Source organism: Coptis chinensis, chromosome 9 (assembly GCF_015680905.1).
Source record: "Coptis chinensis isolate HL-2020 chromosome 9, ASM1568090v1, whole genome shotgun sequence".
NCBI lineage: Eukaryota > Viridiplantae > Streptophyta > Magnoliopsida > Ranunculales > Ranunculaceae > Coptis > Coptis chinensis.
This window is the reverse complement of record NC_141464.1, coordinates 47,215,652-47,241,308: the sequence shown is the minus strand read 5'-3', so window position 1 is coordinate 47,241,308 and position 25,657 is coordinate 47,215,652. Positions and strand designations below refer to the sequence as shown.

Sequence of the window (25,657 nt, the reverse complement as noted above, 5' to 3'; positions counted from 1 at the left end):
GGGTTTTTGACAATTTATACAACTTTGCCTTCATAGGCTCAAACTTAAAACTAAAGTAAAATTATACTAATCTAATTAACTAGTTTTAGATTAATCACCTAGATTAACTAGAGTCAAATGGACTTAGAGTGTTAATTACCAAGTTGATCCATAGTGTGTGAGTTATAATCCACAACTTGCATCACACACTTGAACTTACCAAGGGAACTTCCCAAGGCAATTAAAACTCTAATCCCTTGGTAAGTATTAAACTTAAACCAAGTTTAACTCTTGTTCATCATAAGAAATCAATCAAAAACCAAGTTTTCATTTTTTTTTTTCGTTTTTCTTTTTATCACTAACTATTACAAACAAGTTCTACTATTTTCTCTTACTCTATTACAAAATCCTGGCTCAGAGTACAACTATGTGTCACAAATGAACTGGGATGTGAAAAAATCGAACACACTTCTGTGGAGGTGCCTGCGCGGTCGCCCTCGCCACACCCGTGCGGTCGCCTGCCAGCGCTGGTGGACAGCAATCGTCTTTTGCCTGTTTGATCAGCTCCTCTCCACCTTTGTTGTTCTGCAACCTGATTTATAAAAAAGTATCTCAGTACAGATAAACAATAAAAATAAAATGACAAAAAATAGAAAATAAAAATAAAAATGGAGAGATGAGAATGATGCTCCCTTCTTAGATTCTCAACCAGTCACTCTCACTCCTTCAATCCATGATGGCGGCGCCATTTGAAGCTTTAATATTTTAGTAAGTATACTTCAAAAGAGTTTAGATTAAGAGTTGAGGTTCATCCTAAATTATCTAGAGTTTGAGTGAGGGAGATATGAAGAAGAAAGGTAGACTCTTGTAGGATTAAAATGGTTCTAAGCTAATGAACTTGAAAGCTTTGATTGTTGATTGAAATAACTTGAAAACATGAAAGGAAGATTGATTAAAACATTGAAATGAAAGCAACAAACAAGATTGAAGATTAAAACAAAGAACAAGTAGCAAGTTTGATTGAAATAAAGAAAAGGAAATAACAAGTTGATTGAAATAAAATAAAACAACAAGAAATTAAAAACAAGACAAGAAAAATAAACAAACCAAATGATTTGGATCCTAAAACAATGGATGAGTTCTCTCTCCTTTGTTTTTTGTTTATATACCCCTACTTTTGCCATTTACAGATTTGCCCTTCTCTATTACAAAGTAGACACCTCACCCCTTTAACTTTTGCCTTTGCTTTTGATTTTTGGTGCCTTCTTGACCAAGATATGTTTAGGGATAAGTCTTCATAATTTGAAATAAGGGCCTCCATCTTTGGTTTTTTGAATTAAGGACTTTGACCGTTTGACTTGACTTTTTCAGCACTTTTCCATAGCAGCTACTGGTCTTCATAATAAGTGTGATTAAGGCTTCTTTTGATGTTAAGACGCAGCTTTTATGATAAGTGGTCTGAAATACTCCTTAACCTGAAAAACGTAGTAAAAGCTATGAGTTGTCTTTTTGTTAAGCGTAAGAGGGACTATAATGCAGCAATATACGGATAATAAAATGCACATTTGGGAGCTAATCAATATACCCAAGGAAGAAAGCAACATAAACTAAACCTATCATGAACCACCTCATTTACAATATATATAAAAATAAATAAATAAAAAATGGTACATACAATGTTTAGATCTGGGTTGGCAGTTATAATCTAGTTTTATGCAGACAAAAACTTGTTATGTTTTAACTCCTTGTCTCCTAAAACCAAAGTAAACTTAAAATAAGAACTATCTATTTAAAAAAAACATATTTCATTCCAGGAGCAATCGAAATTTTAATTCCAAAGTAAATATGGTCTCACCTAACAAGAAAAAGTATCCCATATCTAACCACCACGCCAAAACACCACAATGGAAACACGTACACATTCCAATTCCAAGGCTCTAGGGGATTTGACTTGAAACAATGCATAAAAGAATCCTACACAAAAACAATATAAGGATGGAGTATAAGATGAGTTTCTCGACATAATCGAATATAAACAAGCAGAAATCGTACAAGTAAGAAAAAGAATTACTTACATCTATAATAGCACTAGCAGCTTCCTACTCTAGAATCGAGATAGACTAATAAAATCATCTTGGTGGCGATGTCCACTGAAATAAGACAATAAAACAACATTCTACAGTAGAATAATCATATAAACACGGAACGATGAAATAAGATACTGGCCATGTGTAGCAACAGAAACAAAAGAATAAGAAAAAGTACCAAGTGATATAGAAGCACCTGATTTTCCTGAACCAAAGTCAAGTCCTTGTTCAAAGCCAAAGAAAGAATAGAACCCCTCCCCCCGTACAAGGCATAAGCCTAGGGCACCACTACAAACTCACATACAACACTTTCAGCCCAGAAACCCTGTGCTACATGACTACGGTGTTCTTGTTTCTTTTCTGAAACCCAACAGTTCATTCAACAGAAGAATCAAGACATAACAAGGTATTTTCACAAACAAATTAACTAAGACTTGTTTAGGACAACCACACTAATCTTCCAGGTTTTTATGGTTTCCAACATACCAAGTGGGGTGACATTGTACATTAGTCAATCTTTAAATCACTGGCTCAAGTCGAAAGAAGATAAAAATTGAATATTTGTAAAAAAAATCACATAAATAGAGGTTTCCCAACAGAGAACTGATGTTAATACCTGGCCCTGGAACTTGAGTAACCCTTTCCTTAAATGTGCCACCATTAGATTGGTCATGTCTAACATCATCTTTGGGAGCTGGAGGCAATGCAGACTGCTCAAAATTTTCAGTAGCCCAACAACACATAATAGTAGACCAGTCCTATAATATTATGCTTTTGAACCAAAGTTCCAATATCACATGGGTCATCTTGTTCATTCAGGTCATCACCATTCACCGATACTAATTACAAGATCCACACATTTTGATCCATGTCGATACTATAGAAATTCTCTCAGGTAATCATATAATGGACCTGCAAATAAGTGGAATCATTAGTAAGGAAAACCTTTGGGCTGCTTCAAGTACGTAAATAGATTGATACTACTACTTGCACAAGTCATTCCTATAGCTGGCATAACTGACCTGGAATTGACTTATAGAATGTATCAGCAACATGATCTGGGAACTTAGTTAGGTATGCAGCTTGTTCCAAATAGGCACAAATCAATGATGGAAATACAATGCAGGAGAAACTAATATACAAAATTATAGTATATATAGAAGTCATTGTTTGGAGTCTTACCGAAAAAATGTAAAATTAACGGTTAAGTAATTTTGTAACGGAATACTAATTGTTATTAATTTAGTAAGGGATGTATATGTGTTACAAATGAGAAATTGCAATTGTTAGAAAATCCTTGTTATGGTGTAGTGCATATACATAGAACTTAAATGCCTGTTCAAAATATATACATATAACTAAAAAAGGCTGCAATAAAAATTTTAGGCATTTTCTCAAACAGAATGGGGTATAGTTTATGTCGTAGATGAAAGTGTGTAAAAATAAAAAGAAAATGAGATAGATAGAATTATAGAAATGAAGAAAATCAAGTGTACCTGAATAGATCGTTTTTCTTTGTTTCTGGGAAAAAACCGTTGTTGACCTGATGAAGGAATGACCATTTGTAGAGAGATTGATGAAACGATTGAACCTTTTAAAACAAAGCGTCGGCAACGTTTGAGAATGAAGAAGTGAAATCCAAAGGTTAGTTATTATGCCCTTTTTTTAACCGTGTGTTATTTTACTTTTCCGATTTTTTAGGGTAACTATTGTTTCCGACGTGGAACGCTGAGAAAATAGGAAAGGACATCGCTTTAGTAGAGTTAGAATAGATATTATCTTACTATTGCAAAAGATGGTTGGTGAGCTACAATATCCTATTTTTTATGGGTTCAATTGCCCTTATCGTATTAGTTTTAATTGTAATTATAATAAGCAATTACAACTGGAAAAATAACATTAGGCGTGAACCTATGGGGCAAGGGTAGATTTAGGAGTTGGCTGATTCGGGCTATAGCCCCCCTAACTTTGCTCCAAAAAAAAATTTAGCGGCAACTGTTCATAATTTATACTCTAAAAAAATTAAAATAAAAAGTAGTAGTGTGAATTAGTGCTAGTAGCCCCTGTAGTGGAGAATCCTGCATCCACCCCTGCTATGGAGACTTTGAAAGTGGCCAAATAGAATTCAGGATGATCAGACTAATAAAATTTGGAATAATGACTGTTAGATTCTAGCTGTCGACTGTCGTTATCTAATCAAGAAATAGGCCTCAGCCCCCTAGTTTAGATCCGGGTTCATGTAAACTCCCTCTCTTCGACCCATATTATAAAACCTCCCTATTATCCATGCGTTATAACATAATCTCATTGTTTTTTAGATTGGGAAAGAAATCACGTATGTTTCTCATTTTCTGATATTTTTCTCTTCCTCTTTTACCTTTTGAAGAAAAACCACATTTGCATTTCTTGCCTTTCTCCTTCAACTTGTTTCGATTTCCTTGGATTCTCCTTCAATCAAGTTCGATATCGTTAGATTTTGAGAAATTAGGTTTGGCAAAAAAGAAATTTTTTTCAACAATGAAGAAATCAAGTTTAACAATGAAGAAATATGGGTTTATGAAGAAGAAACAATGAAGAATCACTTTCTTTCTCATTTCGATTGATTGTTGTGAATCTTTGTGTTTGTTTTATTGATTTTTCTTTCTTCTTCCTAATTTGAATAAATTGGGTTCCTGTGACTATAAATTTGTTTTTGCATAGAAATTTAAGTATGTAAATTTATTTTTACAATTTGATTTTTCTTAATAGATCTCATGACTCTATGTAAATATGACTATGCAAATTTAACTTTACATATGTAAATTGATTTTTACATACAAATGTCACTATGCAAATTTAAATTTACATATGTAAATTGATTTTTACATACCAATATCATTATGCAAATTTAAATTTACATATATGTTAAACTGATTTTTACTTACCAATGTCACTATGCATAAAAATTTTCAAATCTCAGATCTGGTTTTGAGTAGAAGAAAAAAAAATCAAATCTTGATATTGCTTCTCAAATCTGATTTGTTTGGTTGGAGAACAACAAATTTTAAGAGAAATTGATTGAGAGAAAGAAAATAATAATTTCGTATTTGAAAAGAACAAAAAGAGAGAAAGTGAGAAAGGAAGAAGAAAGGGTAGCGGTGTTAGGGGCTTTTTCGTCTGTTCCGCTGATAATTTGGGGTTTTGAAAAGAAGGGAGGTTACTTGAGTTTGTTCGGATACATGGAGTTTTAATAAACTGGTTTTTTGGGCAAGAGATTAAACCCAAAACCTGCATTCTAAACAGCAATTACTAAGCGTAGAGATGTCAGTTACAAGATTTCAGCAAAGTCGATACTGTTCTAAGTTCCAACTGTTCTCCAGACTCCAGAGAACATTGCAATCACATCAAAACAGTATTACATTCTTTTGAAATGCAGTACGGGCGGCTGGATCCAAAACACATACTACACGCGTGGTTGCGTATACACCAATTGCACGAGAATGATATTATAACTTCATAGGCTCATAGCCATCAAAAGTCGAGGTAATAATAACTTGACTGACATTAAGGACGCATCGCCATGTCCACGCGACAAATTGATAATTAAATGCAAAACTAGTGTTACAACAAAATTATTCTATTCTTAACATAACAAACAACATGTAATATGATTCCGCAGACGGGTACCTGCATTATAATCTGGTATATATGAACCATTCCTCTTGCATCATTTGTTTCAATGAGGTATATATATGTTACAACAAAATTAAAGTACGTCTACTGACTTAATTACTTCTCTATAGCCAGATAATCTGCAATAACACTAACAACTTCTCTATACGCATGACTTAATGACTATATGATAGATCTTATATGCTGTTAGGTGCTTCAGTGAAGGGCTGATGGCTGTACAAATATTTGTGCAATAACACAGTGCACAGTTGAGACCTTTAAAACAGATGAATTGTACTGCCCTTAAAGAATCAGAGCATATTAATACTTTGCTGAAGTTGTTCTGCACACATATTTGCTTAGAGATTCGAAGATTCAACAATGGGATGGGTTGACTTCATCAATAGTTAAGTCGGCACCTGCTACACTACACTACAGATTTAATTCATCATTACTAACAAAGTGTATATAAACTTATTATTTGAAGTGCTACCCCGGATTATATCTCATTTACCATAACTTTCCACTCTTTAGAAAACTTCCTTCAACAGTGGCCTCTAGTTAGAGGGGGGAGCTTTGGTAAAAAGATTTGGATAATTCTGCCGTATGCAACAACTTGGATCATATAAACTACTAGTGATGATGTGGTCTTCAGGCAGAAACGGGCTAGGAGGGATCGCCATGTGCACTGACGTAAAGGCTTTTGCATGGTATTGAGTTGGTGAAACAATCAGAAACCGAGAGGAAGACTTAATAGTGCACTCAGATTCATTTTTTAGAGTTTCTTGATGACCTGTTTGTTGTTGTCACATAATGTATTGGTGTCATGGTGTGGGTATAGTAGCTCTCTCACCCAAGTTGTAATAATGCCTCTTGAGGCTTCATCAATAAAAAGTTTAGAGAACAAATTAATTTGTCCACAAGACAGCAGCACCCCAGTCCATCTCAACAATTCAACTAATATCCCAATCAGCCTTTTTGGTTTTCTAAATGAAAAAAAAATAATAAAAAAGAAAGTAGAAAAAAAGAAAAGAAAACAGAAATTCAGCACTTCATTTTCTCCGCCATTTCCAGTCTCTCTCTCTCTTCTAGTTACAAACAATTCAAGACCTCCACTTGCATTCCTCTTCCAATTCGTCAAACCAAAGTATATAAACTTTAAATTTTGCATTTTTTTCTTCACTTTAGTGAAAACTTTCACTATATATAGAGGTTTTACTTGTGCTTAATCAACTTCATGAAAAAGGAAAGTTCATCTATATATCAACGATACCTATACACAGAATTCATCTAAAGTTTCACAATTTAGTGAAAATTGAGGAAAGAAGAGGAGATCAAAACCCAATCTTCCAAATGATTTCAATACCCAAACCCAATTTTAATATTTTTACAAGTATTCTCCCTATTTAAGTGAAGAACTAAGTCACCCATAACATAAATATCAAAAGAAAACCTCATAAAAGAGTATCCAAATGAGTGAGATGTTTCATAATCCGACTGAATAAAGAAAATGGCCTAAGCTCCGACCGGAATATTGGTGGGCTGGGTGGAGAAGAATGTCTTTATTTTTTCCATTTTTATTTTCTTTTGTTAAACCCTTTGTTTTTATCAACTTTTTCTCTTTTAGAAACAAAAAGGGTGACTGGGATTATTTGTTGAGGTGGACCAGGGGTGCTGCTGTCTACAAATTCCTTCTCTAAAGTTGAACTTATCGAAAAAAAAAAAACCTTTCTCGGTTTCTATAAAAGCACCAATTCATACTAAATGAAGATACAAGCCTAATCTCACGTACTAGAACACCCTTTCGAAAAATGGTTGGGACGAGTTCATGCTTAATGCGTCTCCCTAATTTAAATCTAACAAAATGTGAAACTTCGCCTCTACGAGTATATGCTAGGACACTTGCCTCAAAACCATCCTTTCCATACCTCAGATGTGCGTCTCCACAGAGTTCAGAAGTAATCCTCGCGCCTTCTGACACTTTGACTGAGGTTTCACAAAGTTCAAGTGTTGATTCAAAATTTCATCCCAGTGTGTGGGATAGTCATTTTGTTGATTCTTCTTCATCAGATTCAGTAAGTAGATGTAAACATCGATTTGCATGCATCAGAGTTAGTTAACCAGTTCTCCTTTTTATTAACATTGAAATTGGTTAACCTTTGCTGGTTTATTTAAAATATATCGGAATTTTGTGTCCTAATAACTTTTTTTCTGTTTTCAGTTTCAATTTCCTGAACAGCTTAACTTGCCTACATATTTATTTTCATTTCAAGTCTAAAATGATGTTCTTGAATGAGAGTATGCCACTGTCTCATGGTCTCTTTGTATTATTTTATTCGTCTTTATTATTTCTTTGTTTACATGATGATGGTTAGAGATCTGATTGATTTACCGATTTTTTACAAAGTGTGAGTCCAATATAATAATCATCATCTAATCACATGGTTTATATAAGAACATTACTTATAATAGGCAACTCGATCTCCAATCGTATCAAACAAAAAGCACCTCCAGTGGTCTACTTTTTTTCAAATTTTAAAGCGCGCAGTTATATGCAACTATGGTATGAACGTACCTCAAGTGGACTATTGCCAACTTAAACAATATGATTCTTGTTACATACAGAAGCCTGTTTGTGAAAATAATTAAGTTCAGTGTGTATTCTTCTTATCTTTGAGGTATATGTAGATCTTTAAAAGCCGAATTATAGTATCACAAATCATTGTTTTACGCTTTGGGCATCAGAAATTCTGAATGCTTGAGCTTTATGATGGCGTCAAAATGTATATCAACTACCAAACTTAAAGTGTAAGGAAATATTAATAAATGTGGGAAAGTTCAAACCAATGAGATTAACATACCAGAGAGACTAATTTATATAGTGGCGTTGATAGAAAACAGAGTAGGTATTTACTTATATTATTGAGCCCATGCAGCGGAAACCTGAAACTTTCAGTGAAGAGAGAATTAATGAACTGAAGAAGGAAGTAAAGACAATGTTATCTTTAGCTTCTAATGATCCATTTACCGAATTGGAATTGATCGATAACATTCAACGCCTTGGAGTAGCATATCACTTTGAAACACAGATTGAAGACGCAATACAACGGATATATGATAATGATACTCATTTCTTTGACAAAATTGTTGATTACCAACGTTCAGATCTGTGTGCCACATCTCTTTGGTTTCGTTTATTGCGACAGGCCGGTTATCATGTCTCACCTGGTAATCAGTTTTCCACTGCATTTCATAAGCCCTTTCTTTTTTCAGTCACCAAAAAAAAAAACAAAAAAAAAAAGTATGTTCAGTTTTCCTATATATAATTTTAACTTTCCGTAGTAACTCGGTGATTTTCTGACAATAGATGTCTTTCAGAAGTTCAAAGATGAGAAGGGTGAATTTCATGCAAGCTTAGCATCCGACCTGCAAGGTATGCTAAGTCTGTATGAAGCCTCATATTTAAGTTTCAATGGGGAAGATATAATGGATGAGGCAATGGCCTTCACCACCAAACATTTGAAGTCCATGGTTACTCGTCTAAGCCCAACACTTGCTTCACAAGTGCAACAAGCCCTAGAGATACCTCTCCAAAAGAGCATCAAAAGAGTACAAGCAAGGCACTACATCTCTATTTACCAAGAAGATAGTGCTCGAAATGAATCTCTACTAGAATTTGCAAAGTTAGATTTCAATTTGGTACAATTAATACATCAGAAGGAAATAAGTGAAATCACAAGGTAGAGTTTATTTTACTATTACTGCTAGTATCTTTTTAACCGTATTTATATATCTCATAAATATTAACCTTACATTGGTCTTGTTTGTTCATCTTTTGACAATAACATCGAAAGGTATATTTTCTCTACTGAATTACGCTTTCTTTTGGAGCTTATTACGCTTTCTTTTGGGGCTTTTAAACATTGGTCCTACTATTACTATAGTAATTAGATTTTGGTCTAGAAATACTAAAATATTAATTAGTTTTTTGTCCAACTTTTGCTACTTGACCGGTTAGTCAACTCGTGCGAGTTGACTGTGGTCATGTTGTTTGCTCTTTTGAAATGGCCAAAATGCCCCTAAGCATGTGTCACACGTGCTTACAAGTAGGACTAAACTCTAATATTTAACTTATAGTAAGAACCATGTCCTAAACAATGACATTATTACCTGGATCAAATATTAACTTATCTTTAAGAGTGAGAGAGAACGATGGTTTAGGCAATGTGTATCTCCCAATACTCCTTTTTCGATTTTATGCAATTCTTCATTATGTTCTCTAAGTTTTGTAAGTTCTTTTTCTAGTTCCATAGTGTATGCCTAGCAGAGAATCAAAAAATAAAATGAAACCAGAAAAATTGTTTAAAAAACACGTGCATAAAAGAAGCATCATGGTGTCGTAAGTATCTCACTACAAAGTAACTAGTCACAAAAAAAATAAATAAATATGCATATTTCTAGTAGGATCTTGGTGTAGAACTAGAGGATTCAATTCAATTCAGTGTATATTTACTTGATTGAATTCTAAAGAGATTACAATTATTTATATAGAGTTTACAAAATAAGAAACAAAACAATTCGGTGGCTTGAGAAACACGGGGCATGGGTCGCGCTCTGTTTGTGCTGGAGAAGAGCGCGGATTACGCTATAGCTACTAGACATCTCGAAAGCCTAAGGCACAGGTCGCGCTCTATACACACTATATCTGAGCGCATGTCGCGCTCTATACATGGAAAGCAAAATACAACTTTCTACACTCCCCCTCAAGTTGTTGCATAGATGTCAATCATGCCCAACTTGTCAACTGAGCTGTCAAACACCTTGTGGGATACACCTTTGGTAAGAACATCAGCTAATTGCTCCTCTTGAGGTTACGAACGGAAAACGAATAACCTTCTTGTCAAGATTTTCTTTAATAAAATGACGATCAACCTCCACATGCTTTGTTCGATCATGCTGAACTGGGTTATGTGCAATTTGAATGGCGGCTTGATTATCACAATGTAAATCCATAGGCTTTTGAAGCTCGAATCCCAATTCCATCAAGACAGTACATATCCATAACAATTCACATACTCCCTGTTCTAGACCTCGAAATTCAGCTTCTACACTCGATCTGGCAACAACTTTCTGCTCCTTACTGCCAAGTTATAAGATTTCCACCGACAAAAGTGAAATATCCTGATGTAGAACATCTATCAGTTTTATCACCAGCCCAATCTGCATCTGTGTATCCGACAATATCCAATACATCAGACTTTCCAAACAGTAAACCTTTGTCCAGGTGCCTTCTTGAAATACTTCAAGATACGAAAGACTGCATCCATATGTTCTTCACTAGGACAATGCATAAACTGACTAACCACACTCACAACATAAGCAATATCAGGTCTAGTATGAGAAAGATAAATTAACCTTCCTACAAGACGCTGATACCTTCTTTTATCAGTAGGAACTTGATCAAGATGAATGGCGAGTCCATGATTCATCTCAATGGATGTCTCCATTGGTTTGCAATCCAACATTCCTATTTCAGCAAGGAAATCTAGGACATACTTCCTCTGTGAGAGTGAAATCCCCTTTTTAGACCTTGCAACTTCAATACCCAGAAAATACTTCAGTTGTCCTAGATCCTTCATTTCAAATTCTTTCGACAAATACTTCTGCAATTCATTTATTTCCTTTGGATCATTCCCTGTAACGATCATGTCATCAACATACACACCTTGTGTTTGATAAACAAGGTATGGTCAGAATTGCTTTGTTTGTATCCAAAAACTCTCATTAACTGTGTAAATCTTCAAACCAAGCTCTTGGAGATTGTTTCAGGCCATACAAAGCCTTCTTCAGTTTACACACCTTCCCAACATCTTTGGGATGGTTCTTCACACCTGGAGGCATATCCATGTATACTTCTTCCTCCAAATTCCCATTTAGGAATGCATTCTTCACATCAAGCTGGTGCAAGGGTGAATCTTTATTTGCTGCAAGCGAAATTAAAATTTGGACCGTATTGATTTTCGCCACAGGTGCAAAAGTCTCTTCATAATCAATTCCATAACGCTGTGTGTATCCCTTGACAACCAATCTCGCCTTATATCTATTCTATCTGCATTAAGCTTCACAGTAAACACCCAACGACATCCAATAGTCTTCATTCCAACAGGCATATCAACTACCTCCCATGTTACATTCTTTTGAAGGGCTTCCAATTCTTCATTCATTGCTTTCTTCCATTTTGGATCTTTCAAAGCATCCTGCACGTTACTAGGAATAGATATAGTAGATAATTGATTTTTGACAAGTACATGTGACTCAGAAAGGCTATGGTTAGACATAGAGTTAGCTATAGGGTATTTGGCAGTGGCTTTGATGTCTGGTTCATATTGTTTCTTAGGAACTCCCTTACTAGTTCTTTGTGATTGTCTAGGTTCAAGACTTTCTAACCCAACAGATTTATTAATGGTTATAGGAGGTTCTTGAGGCGGATCATTCTGATCGAGATCTTCAGTTATTGATGTAGAAGGGGAAATGTCTTGTACTACAGTTTCAGATACATTCGAATCATGTGCTTTCAGATTCACCGCTACAGATCAATTTCGCCGGGGAACTTCAAATCGTTCCTCCAAGTGTTCCAATTCCCCAAAGACATCAGGATTCTCTTCACCGGCACTCTCCCCCTAAAGGGAAGACTGGGAAACTCCCCCTGAGTAATACGGGTCAGATTCATGGAATGAGACATCAAGAGATATATGCATCTTGTCAGTAATTGGATCATAACACCTATACCCTTTCTGAAACTCGGCATAACCCACAAAAATACACTTCTTCACACGAGGATCAAGTTTACTTCGTTCTGGTTGTGGAATATGGACATAAGCTGTACATCCAAACACCCGAGGCTCCAAGTTAGGCATGGATGGGATGGACAAAAGTGTATGGAGTTTTTGATAAGGATTCTGGAACTCAATTACCCGTAAAGGAGTACAGTTTATAACATAGGCTGCTGATTTCACTGCTTCACCCCAATAGGGTCGAGGTACATTCATGCCAAACAAGGAAACATGAACAACTTCCAACAACTGCCTGTTCTTCCATTCCGCTAAACCATTTTGTTGGGGGGGTACCAGAATTGGAGGTTTGATGACGAATTCCAATTGACCGGCAAAATTCAGACATGAGGCCATTCACAAATTCGCCACCATTATCAGACTGAAAAACCCTAATAGATTGTTGATACTGTGTCGCCACCATTTTGTAAAACCCAGTAAACATCTCATATATATCACTTTTGTTTTTCAGTAATGACACCCAAGTCATGTGAGTGCAATCATCAATAAAAGTCACATAATAGCGAACTCCAGAAAAAGAAGAAACTTTGGCAGGACCCCAAACATCAGAGTGAATTTTCATAAAAGGAACATGACATCTATTAAAACTTGATGAATATGAAATACGGTGGCTTTTGGCCAGTTCACAAATGTCACAATGAAACTCAGAATCACTAACAACTGAAAATAACTCAGGTTGCAACCTCTTAAGATAACTAAATGAAAGATGACCTAACCTACGATGCCATAACCACACAACTTTTTTTGCATTCTCGACCCTATTGACCTGATTAGCTTGCCCTGCAGAATTCTTCGTTTCTCTCGGTTTCCGCCATCAAATCCAGATAGTACAGTTTTCCCCTTCTAACACCATAACCAAGGACTTGTCGAGTCAGAATGTCCTAAAAAATATAGAAGGATGGATAGAACATCACAGTACATGTAAGTGCTAGAATGATTTGACAAACATACAATAGGTTATAAGCAAGGGATGGAACAACTAAGACAGATTCAAGAGTGAGGGTTTTAGATAACACAATAGAACCTTCTCCGCTAACCAGAGTTGGAGTGCCATTTGCAGTAGAAACAGTGGTTTGAGATGAAGCTCTAAGTATTTCCACAAGACTAGGGTCATTTGTCATATTGTCAGATGCACCCAAATCAATTATCCATATACTATTCGAAATAACCTTACCATTCATACCTGATTGAGTTACATTAGCCGAAGCATGGTCTGGATGTCCATGCACAGCATTAGCAATAGCAATAGCAGCCTTGCTTATATTTTTTCGTGGCCTCTTTGTGAAGTCCCACCAATCAGGATAGCCAATCACTTCATAACATCTCTCCTTGCTATGACCCAATTCTCCACAAACACTGCACTTTTTATCTGTATAAGGATTAGATTTACCTTTACAGTTGTGTGAAGAACTAGAGAAACCGGGTGGAGTAATTGTCTTGCTATGAACAACCAAGACAGATGATTCAGTTGATACAGAGTGCCCCATAGCCTATTTCTCCGATTGCACTTTGCGAATGTAAGCATAGCTTTTCTCCAAGGAAAATTTTGGGTCCTTGCGAAGAATCTCTCCACACACCTGATCATACTCAGAATCGAGTCCACGCAAAAACATATGAACCCGCAAGCGGGACATTGTTGACGTGTCCTGGACTACAGCTGCAACATTGTTATTCTAGGAGGTCACCCTTTGATCAATCTCCTGGAACATGGCTACCAATTCGTTGTAATAGGAAGGAATGAGTCTCCCATTCTTCTTCGCTTCAAAGCACTTCGTATTCAATTCAAAAATTTGAGTTTCATCAGAGTCATCATAGAAGGGCTTCTCCACAGCCTCCCAAATGTCTTTGGCAGTAGGAAGACGAATATATCGATTCATAAGAGAAATCTCCATAGAATCAATAAGCCAACTTTTCACCTTTTCATTATCTGTTGCCCAACCTTCATATTCGGTCGAATTCATATCCGGTTCAACCTTTGCACCAGTAAAAAAACCAATCTTTCCCCTTGCTCCAATACGCATCTGCATGAGAGGAGCCCAAATGGTATAGTTGGACTCATCTAATGAAATAGATTTTGGGAATGCGGAGTTGTCATGTGGGGTGTAATGGTGATGAATGACGTTTGAAGAATTGTTGTCAGATCCAGCCATTGTAGAAAAAAAAAAAGAAAAAAATTTGGGTTTTAGGTTTAGGTTTTTGGAAAAAATTTGGGTTTGAGATTCAAGGATTCAAAGATGGTTTGATTAATGATTGTAATACGCAGCGGATTTCAATGGTTTGGCTCTGATACCATGTAGAACCAGAGAATTCAATTCAATTCAGTGTATATTTACTTGATTGAATTCTAAAGAGATTACAATTGTTTATATAGAGTTTACAAAATAAGAAACAAAATAATTCGGTGGCTTGAGAAACACGGGGCGCGGATCGTCCTCTATTTGTGCTAGAAAGAGCGCGGGTCGCGCTCTAGCTACTGGACATCTCGAAAGCCTGAGGCATAGGTCGCGCTCTATACACACTATATTTGAGCGCAGGTCGCGCTCTATACATGGAAAGCAAAATACAACTTTCTACACTTGGAACATGTCATCCAAATCAAGGACATAAAGGTTCATATAATCTTTACATGTTCGGTCCATTGTGAGGTGGAACAATGAAACAGATTAAGTTATACTTTCTGGAATTATACCAACAATCTTTTCCTCGGATACACTTTCTTGATACCCACAGAAATTCTATACATATACTTATAAAACATCCATCGATCAAAAACTGTGTTGTGAAAATATGAACCCTGACACGGTTAAAAATAAACAAACAAGAAAAATCTTTACTCTAACAAAAAATCCTATAGTCGATCCTAAAATAATTACAGTGTGTCCGATGTTGGTTATATGTTGTTTAGTGTCTTATCTATCCTACATATAACTATTTCTGGCGCAAAAGATGACACTGAAGGCGCGACGGTGCTTTGAATTTATTCCCCGCTGAGAGAATTGATTTATACAATGTATCTAGGGGTGGAATTTGAGCCAAGTAGCTCAGGCTTGGCTCATTTAAGCTCGGCTCAAGCTCGTTCATTTAACTAAATGAGTTAAGTATTAGCCCATATTATAGCTGCTTAATAAACGAGCAGGGTGAAGCTCGGCTCGATAAGCTAAAATAGTATCATCATAGTGTAAAATAGCCAAGCTACTCAGGCTCGGCTTGTTTAAACTCGGCTCATGCTCATTCATATAATATATAAGCCAAGCTTGAGCCTATATCAAAGCTCGCTTAAATAAATGAGCCTAGCCAAGCTACTCAGGCTCGGCTCGTTTAAACTCGGCTCAGGCTCGTTCATATAATATATAAACCAAGCTTGAGCCTATATCAAAGCTCGCTTAGATAAATGAGCCTAGCCAAGCTTAGTGAAGCTCGGCTCGACTAGCTCAAATTCCACCCCTAAACGTATCAGCCAATTTCGAGGCAATTTATTGTAAAATGTGAAAAAACTTTCCTCAATATGGGAAGAGTAGTCTTAATGTACATGACTTTGGAACTCTCAATTACATCTGAATGGTCCATTGGAACTCTCAAGTAAATAGTAGTCTTAGTGTATGTGACTTTGGACACACAATACTAAAGGTTCTGAAATCGACTCCGATCAGGTATTTTGTCGAGAGCTGATAGAGTATCTTTAAACAATCAAAACCAATTATACATAAGCATGAGAGCTCCACTCACAATGCCTATTTTGGTAGCATGGAAAGACTATATGATAGGTTTTTGCCTATCTATGGAGTAATGGAAGATACACATTGTTTAAACCATCATCCTCTCTCACTCTTAAAAATAAGTTAGCATTTGACCCAGGTAATAATGTCATTGTTTAGGACATGGTCCTTACTATAAGTTAGATATTAAAGTTTAGTCCTACTTGTAAGCACGTGTGACGCACGCTTAGGGGCATTCTGGCCATTTCAAAAGAACAAATAGCATAACCATAGTCAACTAGCACAAGTAGTAGAAGTAGGACCAAAAATTAATATTTCAGCATTTCTTGACCTAAGTCTAATTACCATAGTAATAGTATGACCAATGTCTAAAAAACCCCTTTCTTTCCCTTCACTCCTTGCAAACCGAACACAGGAACATAGTTTTTTCTTATTTTTTTTATCAGTAAGCGAGGTTGTTATAAAGGTCCACTACCCCTTTTGATTAATAAAACTTGTCCTTACATTCTCAGATATTCTCTCCCCATTGCATCATCATATGCAATCTTTCTTACATCCTCTGCAAATGAACTAGGTACCATTTCAATAAATATTACATTAGGTACATTAGCAGCTAGTGCATCTGCTAGTTTATTTGTTTCCCTATAGACATGTACTAAACAAAAATAAACCAATTTTGCTTGTATATCTTGTATACTCTTCATCATCTTCTTTGCTCGCCATGGGTACTTCTGTTTGCTCATGAATGCCACCACATTCTCTGAGTTCGTTTGTGCCTCAATCTTGTTCATTCCATGCCTTAGAGCCAAGCTGATTTCTTGCTCAAGGTCTTGTAATTCCACTAGTGTTATGGTTGTGTAATCTGAGATACCATGCGCTGCTGCTAGAACTATCCCTGTGTTGTCTCTAACCACTGCTGCCCATTGACCTTTATTGCCTTGTACACTCCCATCTGTGTTCAGTGAGTTATTTTCACGATCTGGCTTCATCCATTTGCACCTAATCTCTCTGTATCAAACTAACTCAGGTTCTTTTGTTCCATATCATCTTGAATCTCTCTCGGGATGGGCCCTCTTCCATGCATACCTTGACTGCTTGAAGTTCAGTTCTGACATCCCTGATAATCATCTCCTGTACTTGGTCTGCACTAGAATGTTGATGCTCAAATATTCTCTTATTTCTTTCCCACCAAGTCCAATATATGAATCCTGTGAACAGTAAGCGTAACGGGTCCTGAAACGACCCACACTTTCCTGTGCTTTTTTCTCTTATCCAGTCCACCTCTTGCTCCCATGTCACTGCTCGCACTCTGTTATAACCAGCCCTAGCAAGTAACCCTATCCATATTTCTTGACCATAGTTACAGTAAAAGAACAAGTGTTATTCTGCTTCGATGCCACTATTGCATAACACACATGAGTCGATCTGACTCCACTTTGCCCCATTCTTTCATTCTCTGTCTTGTCTTCATTCCCTCACTCAAGCACAAACAATTGATAAAGGAGAATCTTGGAATCCTATTCGCAAACCAAACAATGTTGTGCTAATTAATTTTCTGCCGCATCTGCCTCACACACTCATATGTTTCTTTCAGCCCATAATCTCCACGCAAAGTGACAGACCATATTACCTCATCATTTCCTGTATACATCTTCACCTCTTCCACTACACTTTGCATACCATATCAAGACAATGTCTCCGAAATGTTTGAGGTAATTGCCACTGACCATTCTCTATAAGGTTATCCACCTTTGCATTCCTAATACAAGCTGACCGATAAGTGAAATTCAGTGGAAACAAATCCTTTAATTTAAAATGCTAGTTGGGTGCCACGGATCACTCCACAAACTTGTGTTATTCCTATTACCAATCAGGTGCAATGCTATACCATTGGCCCCATCTCTGTCCTTGAGTACATTTCTGCCAACCCCAAGAGCAGTCATTTGGTATTTTCAAATCCCAGAAATTCCTTCCTCTGATCAAATTCTTTTGAACCCACCGCACCCATATAGTATCCCTGATAATATTCCAAATGTGCCTCAGGTTTGCTGCATGGTTTGTAACCTCCAAAGATCTAATCCCAAGCCCTCCTTCATTGAACGGACAACATACATCATCCCAACTAAGTAGGGCATGTGAGGTTCCCCCATCTGGTCTGTCCACAAAAAGTTCCTACATAACCAATCTATCTCTTCAATGGCCCTCTTAGGAAGAACAAAAATAGATAACCAATAGACACTGAGATTGTTAATCACAGCCATTTCTGCCAACCCCAATAGCAGTCATTTGGTATTTTCAAATCCCAGAAATTCCTTCCTCTGATCAAATTCTTTTGAACCCACCGCACCCATATAGTATCCCTGATAATATTCCAAATGTGCCTCAGGTTTGCTGCATGGTTTGTAACTTCCAAAGATCTAATCCCAAGCCCTCCTTCATTGAACGGACAACATACATCATCCCAACTAAGTAGGGCATGTGAGGTTCCCCCATCTGGTCTGTCCACAAAAAGTTCTTACATAACCAATCTATCTCTTCAATGGCCCTCTTAGGAAGAACAAAAATAGATAACCAATAGACACTGAGATTGTTAATCACAGCCATTTCTGCCAACCCCAAGAGCAGTCATTTGGTATTTTCAAATCCCAGAAATTCCTTCCTCTGATCAAATTCTTTTGAACCCACCGCACCCATATAGTATCCCTGATAATATTCCAAATGTGCCTCAGGTTTGCTGCATGGTTTGTAACCTCCAAAGATCTAATCCCAAGCCCTCCTTCATTGAACGGACAACATACATCATCCCAACTAAATAGGGCATGTGAGGTTCCCCCATCTGGTCTGTCCACAAAAAGTTCTTACATAACCAATCTATCTCTTCAATAGCCCTCTTAGGAAGAACAAAAATAGATAACCAATAGACACTGAGATTGTTAATCACAACTTCGGGTAACTGAAGCCTTCCTGCATAGGATAGAAACTTGCTCCTCCAACTCTGTATTCTATTTGTTACCTTTGTCATTAAAGGCATACAATCTAAAAAGGACAATCTTGTAGTAATGAGGGGCACACCCAAGTACTTAACTGGTAATGTCCCTTGTGGAAACTCTAGAGTATGTCTCACTTCTTCACATATGTGCTTAGTCATCCCAGTGCAGAACAACTAACTTTTTTGCATATTAGCCTCTAGCCCCGAACACTTGCTAAAAGAGTTTAGAGTTTCCCTTAAAGTAAGTGCTGTAGTTAAGTCCCTATGCATGAATGCAATTAAATCATCTGCAAATGACAAATGAGTGGTGATAGGATCCTGGCATCTGTAATGTAGTTTGTAATCCCCCATTGTTACACTATGCATCATAAGGTCTGTAAACAACTCCATCACCAATACAAAAAAGTAAGGTGACATGGGATCACCTTGCCTAACTCCCCTTTTTCCTTTAAAGTACCCATAACACAGAAACATAGTTACGTATGGAAAGGTTAAGAATATATTTTGATTCGTTAAGTTGTTGCTGATTATGTTCTTAAGATATCTATATTTTGATTATTGTCTAAAATTGTGATTGAGAGTGTGAGACCACAAATGCTAATTATAGGTGGTGGAAAGAGATGAATATAAAATCAAAGCTGCCTTTTGAGATTAGGGATAGAGTGGTGGAGGGCTACTCTATGATGCTTAGTGTCTACTTTGAGCCACAATATTCTATAGCAAGGATACACTTGGCCAAAATAACTGGCGTGCTATCTGTACTCGACGATGCATTTGATGTATATGGTGATCTCGAGGAACTTGAACCTCTCACCAATGCATTCCAAAGGTAATTTGAATTTCTTAACTTTTTTTGTTTGGTAGATAAGCAGGGTTTTTTTAGAGAGGTCTCTTACCCCTTTTCATAAATAAAATGAGCTGATTACATCCTTGCATATTTTTTTCCTATTGCATCCTCATATACAAATTTTTTGACATCTTCTGAGAATGAACTAGGTACAATCTCAATGAAACTTAGAGTAGGAATATTAGCAGCTAGTGCATCTGCTACCCTATTAGCCTCTTACAATCTCAATGAATTTCTTGACTTGCATGCAAAGTAATCCGTCTTTTATGATTTAATCATGAATCAATGACATATACTGTTAAATTATAGGTGGGATGTTGGAGATAACTTACAACAGCACATTAAAGTAATTTTCCTGGAAGTGCTTAATGTTGTTAACGAAATTGAAGAGGACATGATTAGAAGGGGGCACTTCAATGGCTTACCTTATTTGAAGCAAGAGGTATATGACATAAAATGGCATGTCCGAATCTTTTTTTTTTTTTTTTTAAAGTTTAAAGATATGCATTATTTAACTTAAAAGATAGAAAATGTAGTTTGTTGTGTTAATAAAATATAACGAATAACGGAAGAATTGCACAATATTAACACTTGCCTCTATAAAAAAAAATGTTTAAATTTTCATATTTTTTTAACCAAGAAAAATATATATATAATTATACCAATGCCAAAGAGCCTCTAACTATTATTCAAGTCTGACCATTAGATGATTGTGATTGGATACAACAGATCAAAGAATACACTAAAGCCCTTCTTGATGAAACAAAAATAATGTATTCAGGAGTTGTGCCAACAATGGAAGAATGGCTTCCAATTTCAGCCGTTACTGCAGCTATCAATATCTTTGCAGTTGATGCAGTGATGAACTTGGGGGAACTTGCAACAAAAGAGGTCTTCGATTGGATGGCAAGCATGCCAAAGATTATTAGATGTTCTTATTTGATTAATAGACTCTTGGATGACATCGGAACGTACAAGGTATGACATTTCATGAAACTTAATACGTTGCGTGCATTAGTTTGTTTCTTAATTTTATGGAAGTGTGTTGAAACACGAGGAAATAAGAAAGAATTATTACATAAGTTTTTTCAAATATTATCAAAATTGTTTTATACTCATTTTAAAAGTGGTGGTGAAACACAAAGCAAACTTAAAAAGTAGTCATGCAAGTCAACAACGCCCTTCTAACTCAAATCTTTCTACAAGTGGCCGGTGAAGAAATAAAAAGGAGTGATTTGAACAGATTCTTTAGCATGCATGTTCTTTACTTATCGAGCAAAAAGGAAACAAAGGTGTCTGTAAGGTTAGTCCACGTTGTGGGCAATTGAGGCAAAATTCAAGCTCTTAGGTGATTCAAGTATTTTCATTGGACCTAATTTGGTACACTTTCGAAAATAGTCATCGTCGCAAGTATTTATTTAAAGTGATGATGATCATAACCCATGAGATCATCGAAAATTTTCTAACATTAGTCACAGTTTCTTTAATTAATATAGCTTAATTAATATATATTTCTACCTAACCATAATTATCCATTTGGAAAAATTGTTTTTAAGGTGGAACGAGAGAGAGGAATTACTCTTTCAAACATCACATGTTATATGAAAGACCATGGAGTTTCAGAATCAGAAGCAATCGAAAATCTTCAAAAGAAGGTTGTAAGCTTGTGGAAAGACATGAACCAAGAGTGTTTAAAGCCAAATCATGTGCCCATGCAAGTCTTTCAGATCGTATTCAACTTGTCGCGAGTTATGTTACTATATTACGCAGATGGAAGAGATGGATATACAAACTCAGAAGGTCGAACCAAAGAAGTTATAGCTTCACTACTGACTTATCCTGTCCCTATCTGATTAATGCTGCAACAGTATTTACCGGCTAAATTAAATTAGTGTACTTTTTTTTTTCCGATAATTAAATTGGTGTAATTTCATACTATTCAAAAAATTCTCTTCGAATAAGAATATATAGTATGTCTGGTTGAATATGGTGGTTTCCATCAAATAGTTACAAATAAAAGAGACTCTTTTTTTATTTTTCCATTTATTTTAAACTAAATTTTTTTTTTTCAAATAAACCAATATGGAAATAACGATTTTTCCCACGATTTTCTACTCAAATCATTGCGTACTCTCTCTCCCACTTCTCTCCAACTTCCATTCTCTCTCCCGCCCTTCCTTCATTCTTCATCTTCTCCACTCCTATACCTTTCTATATTTTTCCTCTGTTATTAGTAATTAAAGATGGAACCTGAAAGCGAAACTGGAGAAAAATCAAATAAACCATTATACGAGGTGAGTCATGTACTTGGAATGACATTGGAGAGTATAAAAGAGGCTAATGATTACTACAACAGGTTATGCAAGAGCTGTTGGGTTTAGTGTAAGGATTAAAAGATCAAACAGTGGTCGCTCGGATTCTAAAAAAATAATAAAATGTTGTTTTTGTTGTTCATGCGAAGGGGTGTACAAAAAAATAAAAAACACCTGGAAAAAAGAGAGATGAAAGGCGATTTGGATGTTTGGCGGAATTCGAGATTAGGCTGAAGAATGAAAAAGATGTTTTGACTAAGTTTTTTAGTGAACATAGTCACGACCTCGTGCCCCCAATGAATTCTAACTTATTGAGGTCTCACAAATCATACGGCTCTCAATAAGAAATGGTGAAGAAAATGAATTCGGCGGGATTAAAACCAAGTGAAATTCATGCTTATGCTTCTGCAGAAGCTGGAGGGGCCAAATATCTAGATTACACTCGGAGTGATTTGAATAATCTGTTACAGAAAGAGCGGAGATAGTTTTTGAAAAAAGGAGACGCACAATGTCTTCTTAACTACTTCAGAGAGAAAAAGAAAGAAAACAAATTATTTTTTTATTCTATTCGGTACAACGAAGAGAATGAAATAACAACACTTTTCTTTTGTGATGCAAAGGCAAGACGAGATTACGGGTTGTTTGGTGATGCAATTGCTTTCGACACAACCTTTAAAACAAATAATTATCATATGATGTGTGCGTCATTTTTGGGTATCAACAATCATGGGCAGACCGTTATTTTTGGGTGCGGATTATTAAGTGACGAAACCACAAAATCATTTATCTGGTTGTTTGAGACATTCTTGGAAGCAATGGGTGGGAAGCATCCAAAAATTGTTTTTACTGATCAGCCTATGGCCATTTCTAATGCGATTGAGGTGGTATTCTTTGAAACTAGTCATCAGCTTTGTCTTTGGCACTTACGTATGAATGCTTTAAAGAATTTAGGAAAACTTGGTGAGTTCAAGAAAATTGTTAAGCAGTTCACAAAATGCATTTATGAACCAGAGACAATAAGTAAATTTGAAGATAGTTGGGCGTCCATGCTTAAAGAATATGGGTTGGAAGAAAATCTTTGGTTGTTGAATTTGTACAAGTCATGCCAAAAGTGGGCACAAGTATATGCACACGTTTTTTTTTGTCAAAGAAGTGAAAGCATCAACGCATTTCTTAAACAATATTTATGAAATACTCTCATTCTTCGGTTGTTTGTTGATCAATATTCAAAAGCTTTGGACCATCTTCTTGAGAATGAACGAGTAGCAAAAACTAAGTCTACACAGATCGCACCAAACTTATTGTCTACTTGGTCAGTTGAGAGAGAGGCATCGAAAAAAATATACAAGAAAAATGTTTAGTATTTTCCAGCAAGAGTACTAAACTTCTTAACCTTCGTTTAGTGTAGGAATCAGACGATGGAAATACTAAAATTTACAATGTCAAGGAGAGGAGAAATGACAGAAAGGATCATTATCGTCGTACAATGACATATGTGCAATCAGAACAAACCGTGGAATGTTTATGTAGAAAATTCGAATTCCAAGGTATCCTTTGCTCTCACGTATTAAAGTTGTTTCATGAATTGGATTTCACAAGTCTGCATTCTTGTTATTATTTGAAAAGATGGTCAAAATATTGCATAAATGAAATTATCTACGATGCATACGGGGAGGCTATTCAAGGTGGCATGGATCCATCAACAACAACTCGTTACAGTGAGTTGTCACATATTTCACAGAATGTTATTGCTATTGATGCAAAGTCAGAATCCTTGTGTGCGTATGCGAAGTCAAAGATGTTAGAACTCCACAAGGAATTGGAAGCCTTAGATATTTTAGAGAAGAAACATCTTTAGGGAGCTTAACAAAAACACATTAGATATTGATGATCCACCACAAGACTCATCTGATGATGGCAGCTGAGAGCACCAAAACTGAAGCAGAACCGAGGCTCGTCAAAAAGAAAGAGGGGTGTTATTGAGAGGAACACACGAAAGAAAAGCGTCCAATCCAAGCAAAAAGGTTTGTATTAGTATGAATTCATTTTTTTTAAAATATTTTTTTCCTATACATTGTTCACCGGAAAAAGGAAAAAGAATAGGTAGGAGTGTTCAGTCACGTTAACATTGTGAGTTTTGCAGGTACTAAAGATGAAAATACAGCCATGACATAAGAACACGATCAAAGTAACCCAAACAATTTTGATGTTCAAAATGCTACTCAGGTATGATATGAAAGATTATATAACTATTTTTTTTTTTTTGCTGGTGTTTATTTGTGTTAGGTAAACACTTGGATGGCTACATATTGTTGACATTCATATAACTATGGTATTTCAAATGTTCATCAATTTTCACAGGTTAAAACTTGTGTGTGTAGCTTGACTTTTCTTGATTTTTCAGCATGATACATATTAGGTAGGTGGTAATCCAAATGTTTGTATACAGGATTCAAGTGGTTTTGCTCACCAACCACTATGGAACTCAAATCAGACGTCACTTACGCAGCATGGCACCGATGGTGCTTCACAAGTGAATCGTTAACAAGAAAGTGATAGACCATTATTTTTAACCACTGAGCGGGATACGAATCAATCCTACATTCCAAACTAAGGTCATGTACCAATGTTTTACATGCCAACATATCCAGGAGGTCCTGTCCATAGATTAGATTTTCAAGACTCTTCAAAGGCTTAGTAATCGGACGTCACAGGGAATACCCATTTATGTGAAGTAGAGAATAATTTTATGTAGACATTGATTTTTTTTCCTTCGAAGGGGTTATGTTTACTTTTGTTTACTCTGGTTTTAAGCAAGTGAATACTTTCATACGTTTTAATGTAATTTGGTTTTTAAGCTAATGCCTAATTTCATATGCATATGCTTTCTGAGCGAGCTCTTATTCTCTTGAATGGCTGCTTTTAATTCCTTGTAGTAACGGAGCACCCAACTTCTTATATGCACTAATGTTACTTGGTCAGCAATAGGAAAAATGCATAGTACAATGAAAGATCAAGTGCAGAATGCATCAGATGATTTTTAGTAAAACAGGAAGTCATCGCTGTTACTAGAATCACTGGCTCCCAGTATAGAGTTCTGAAAACTAATAAGCTTATCTGCCAACTTAGGATGAACGACCAATGGAAGTGATATAAAATGAGAATAATCGAGATTTGGGCTTTTAACTACTTGGAATTAATGAGAAGATTGTGAGCGCTGCATTG

General features: G+C 36.1%; 1 protein-coding gene and 1 long non-coding RNA gene across 4 annotated transcripts; one reads left to right on the top strand and one right to left on the bottom strand.

The window, feature by feature from the left end:
• Positions 1-1,036: 1,036 nt before the first annotated feature.
• LOC147476335 (uncharacterized) lies at positions 1,037-2,312 on the bottom strand. Its single transcript, XR_015209646.1, has 3 exons — positions 2,055-2,312; positions 1,835-1,953; positions 1,037-1,454 (listed from the first exon to the last, which is right to left on the bottom strand). It is a non-coding gene; the product is annotated as an uncharacterized LOC147476335 (long non-coding RNA).
• A 3,881-nt stretch (positions 2,313-6,193) lies between these two features.
• Positions 6,194-22,105, top strand: LOC147476334 ((-)-germacrene D synthase-like). 3 transcript variants are annotated; one of them, XR_015209029.1, is made up of 7 exons: positions 6,194-7,792; positions 8,654-8,945; positions 9,085-9,457; positions 19,881-20,102; positions 20,430-20,562; positions 20,902-21,098; positions 21,677-21,815. XR_015209029.1 is itself a non-coding variant. In XM_086584407.1 (7 exons), the coding sequence occupies exons 1-7, from the start codon at positions 7,529-7,531 to the stop codon at positions 21,971-21,973; spliced, it is 1,830 nt and encodes a 609-aa protein (XP_086440533.1). In that variant the 5' UTR covers positions 6,203-7,528; the 3' UTR covers positions 21,974-22,105. The 3 variants fall into 3 exon arrangements, 2 of the variants coding, with proteins under 2 accessions (XP_086440533.1, XP_086440534.1); XM_086584407.1 differs by having other exon boundaries at positions 6,203-7,792; positions 20,850-21,098; positions 21,677-22,105; XM_086584408.1 differs by lacking the exon at positions 19,881-20,102 and having other exon boundaries at positions 6,203-7,792; positions 20,850-21,098; positions 21,677-22,105.
• Positions 22,106-25,657: the final 3,552 nt, after the last annotated feature.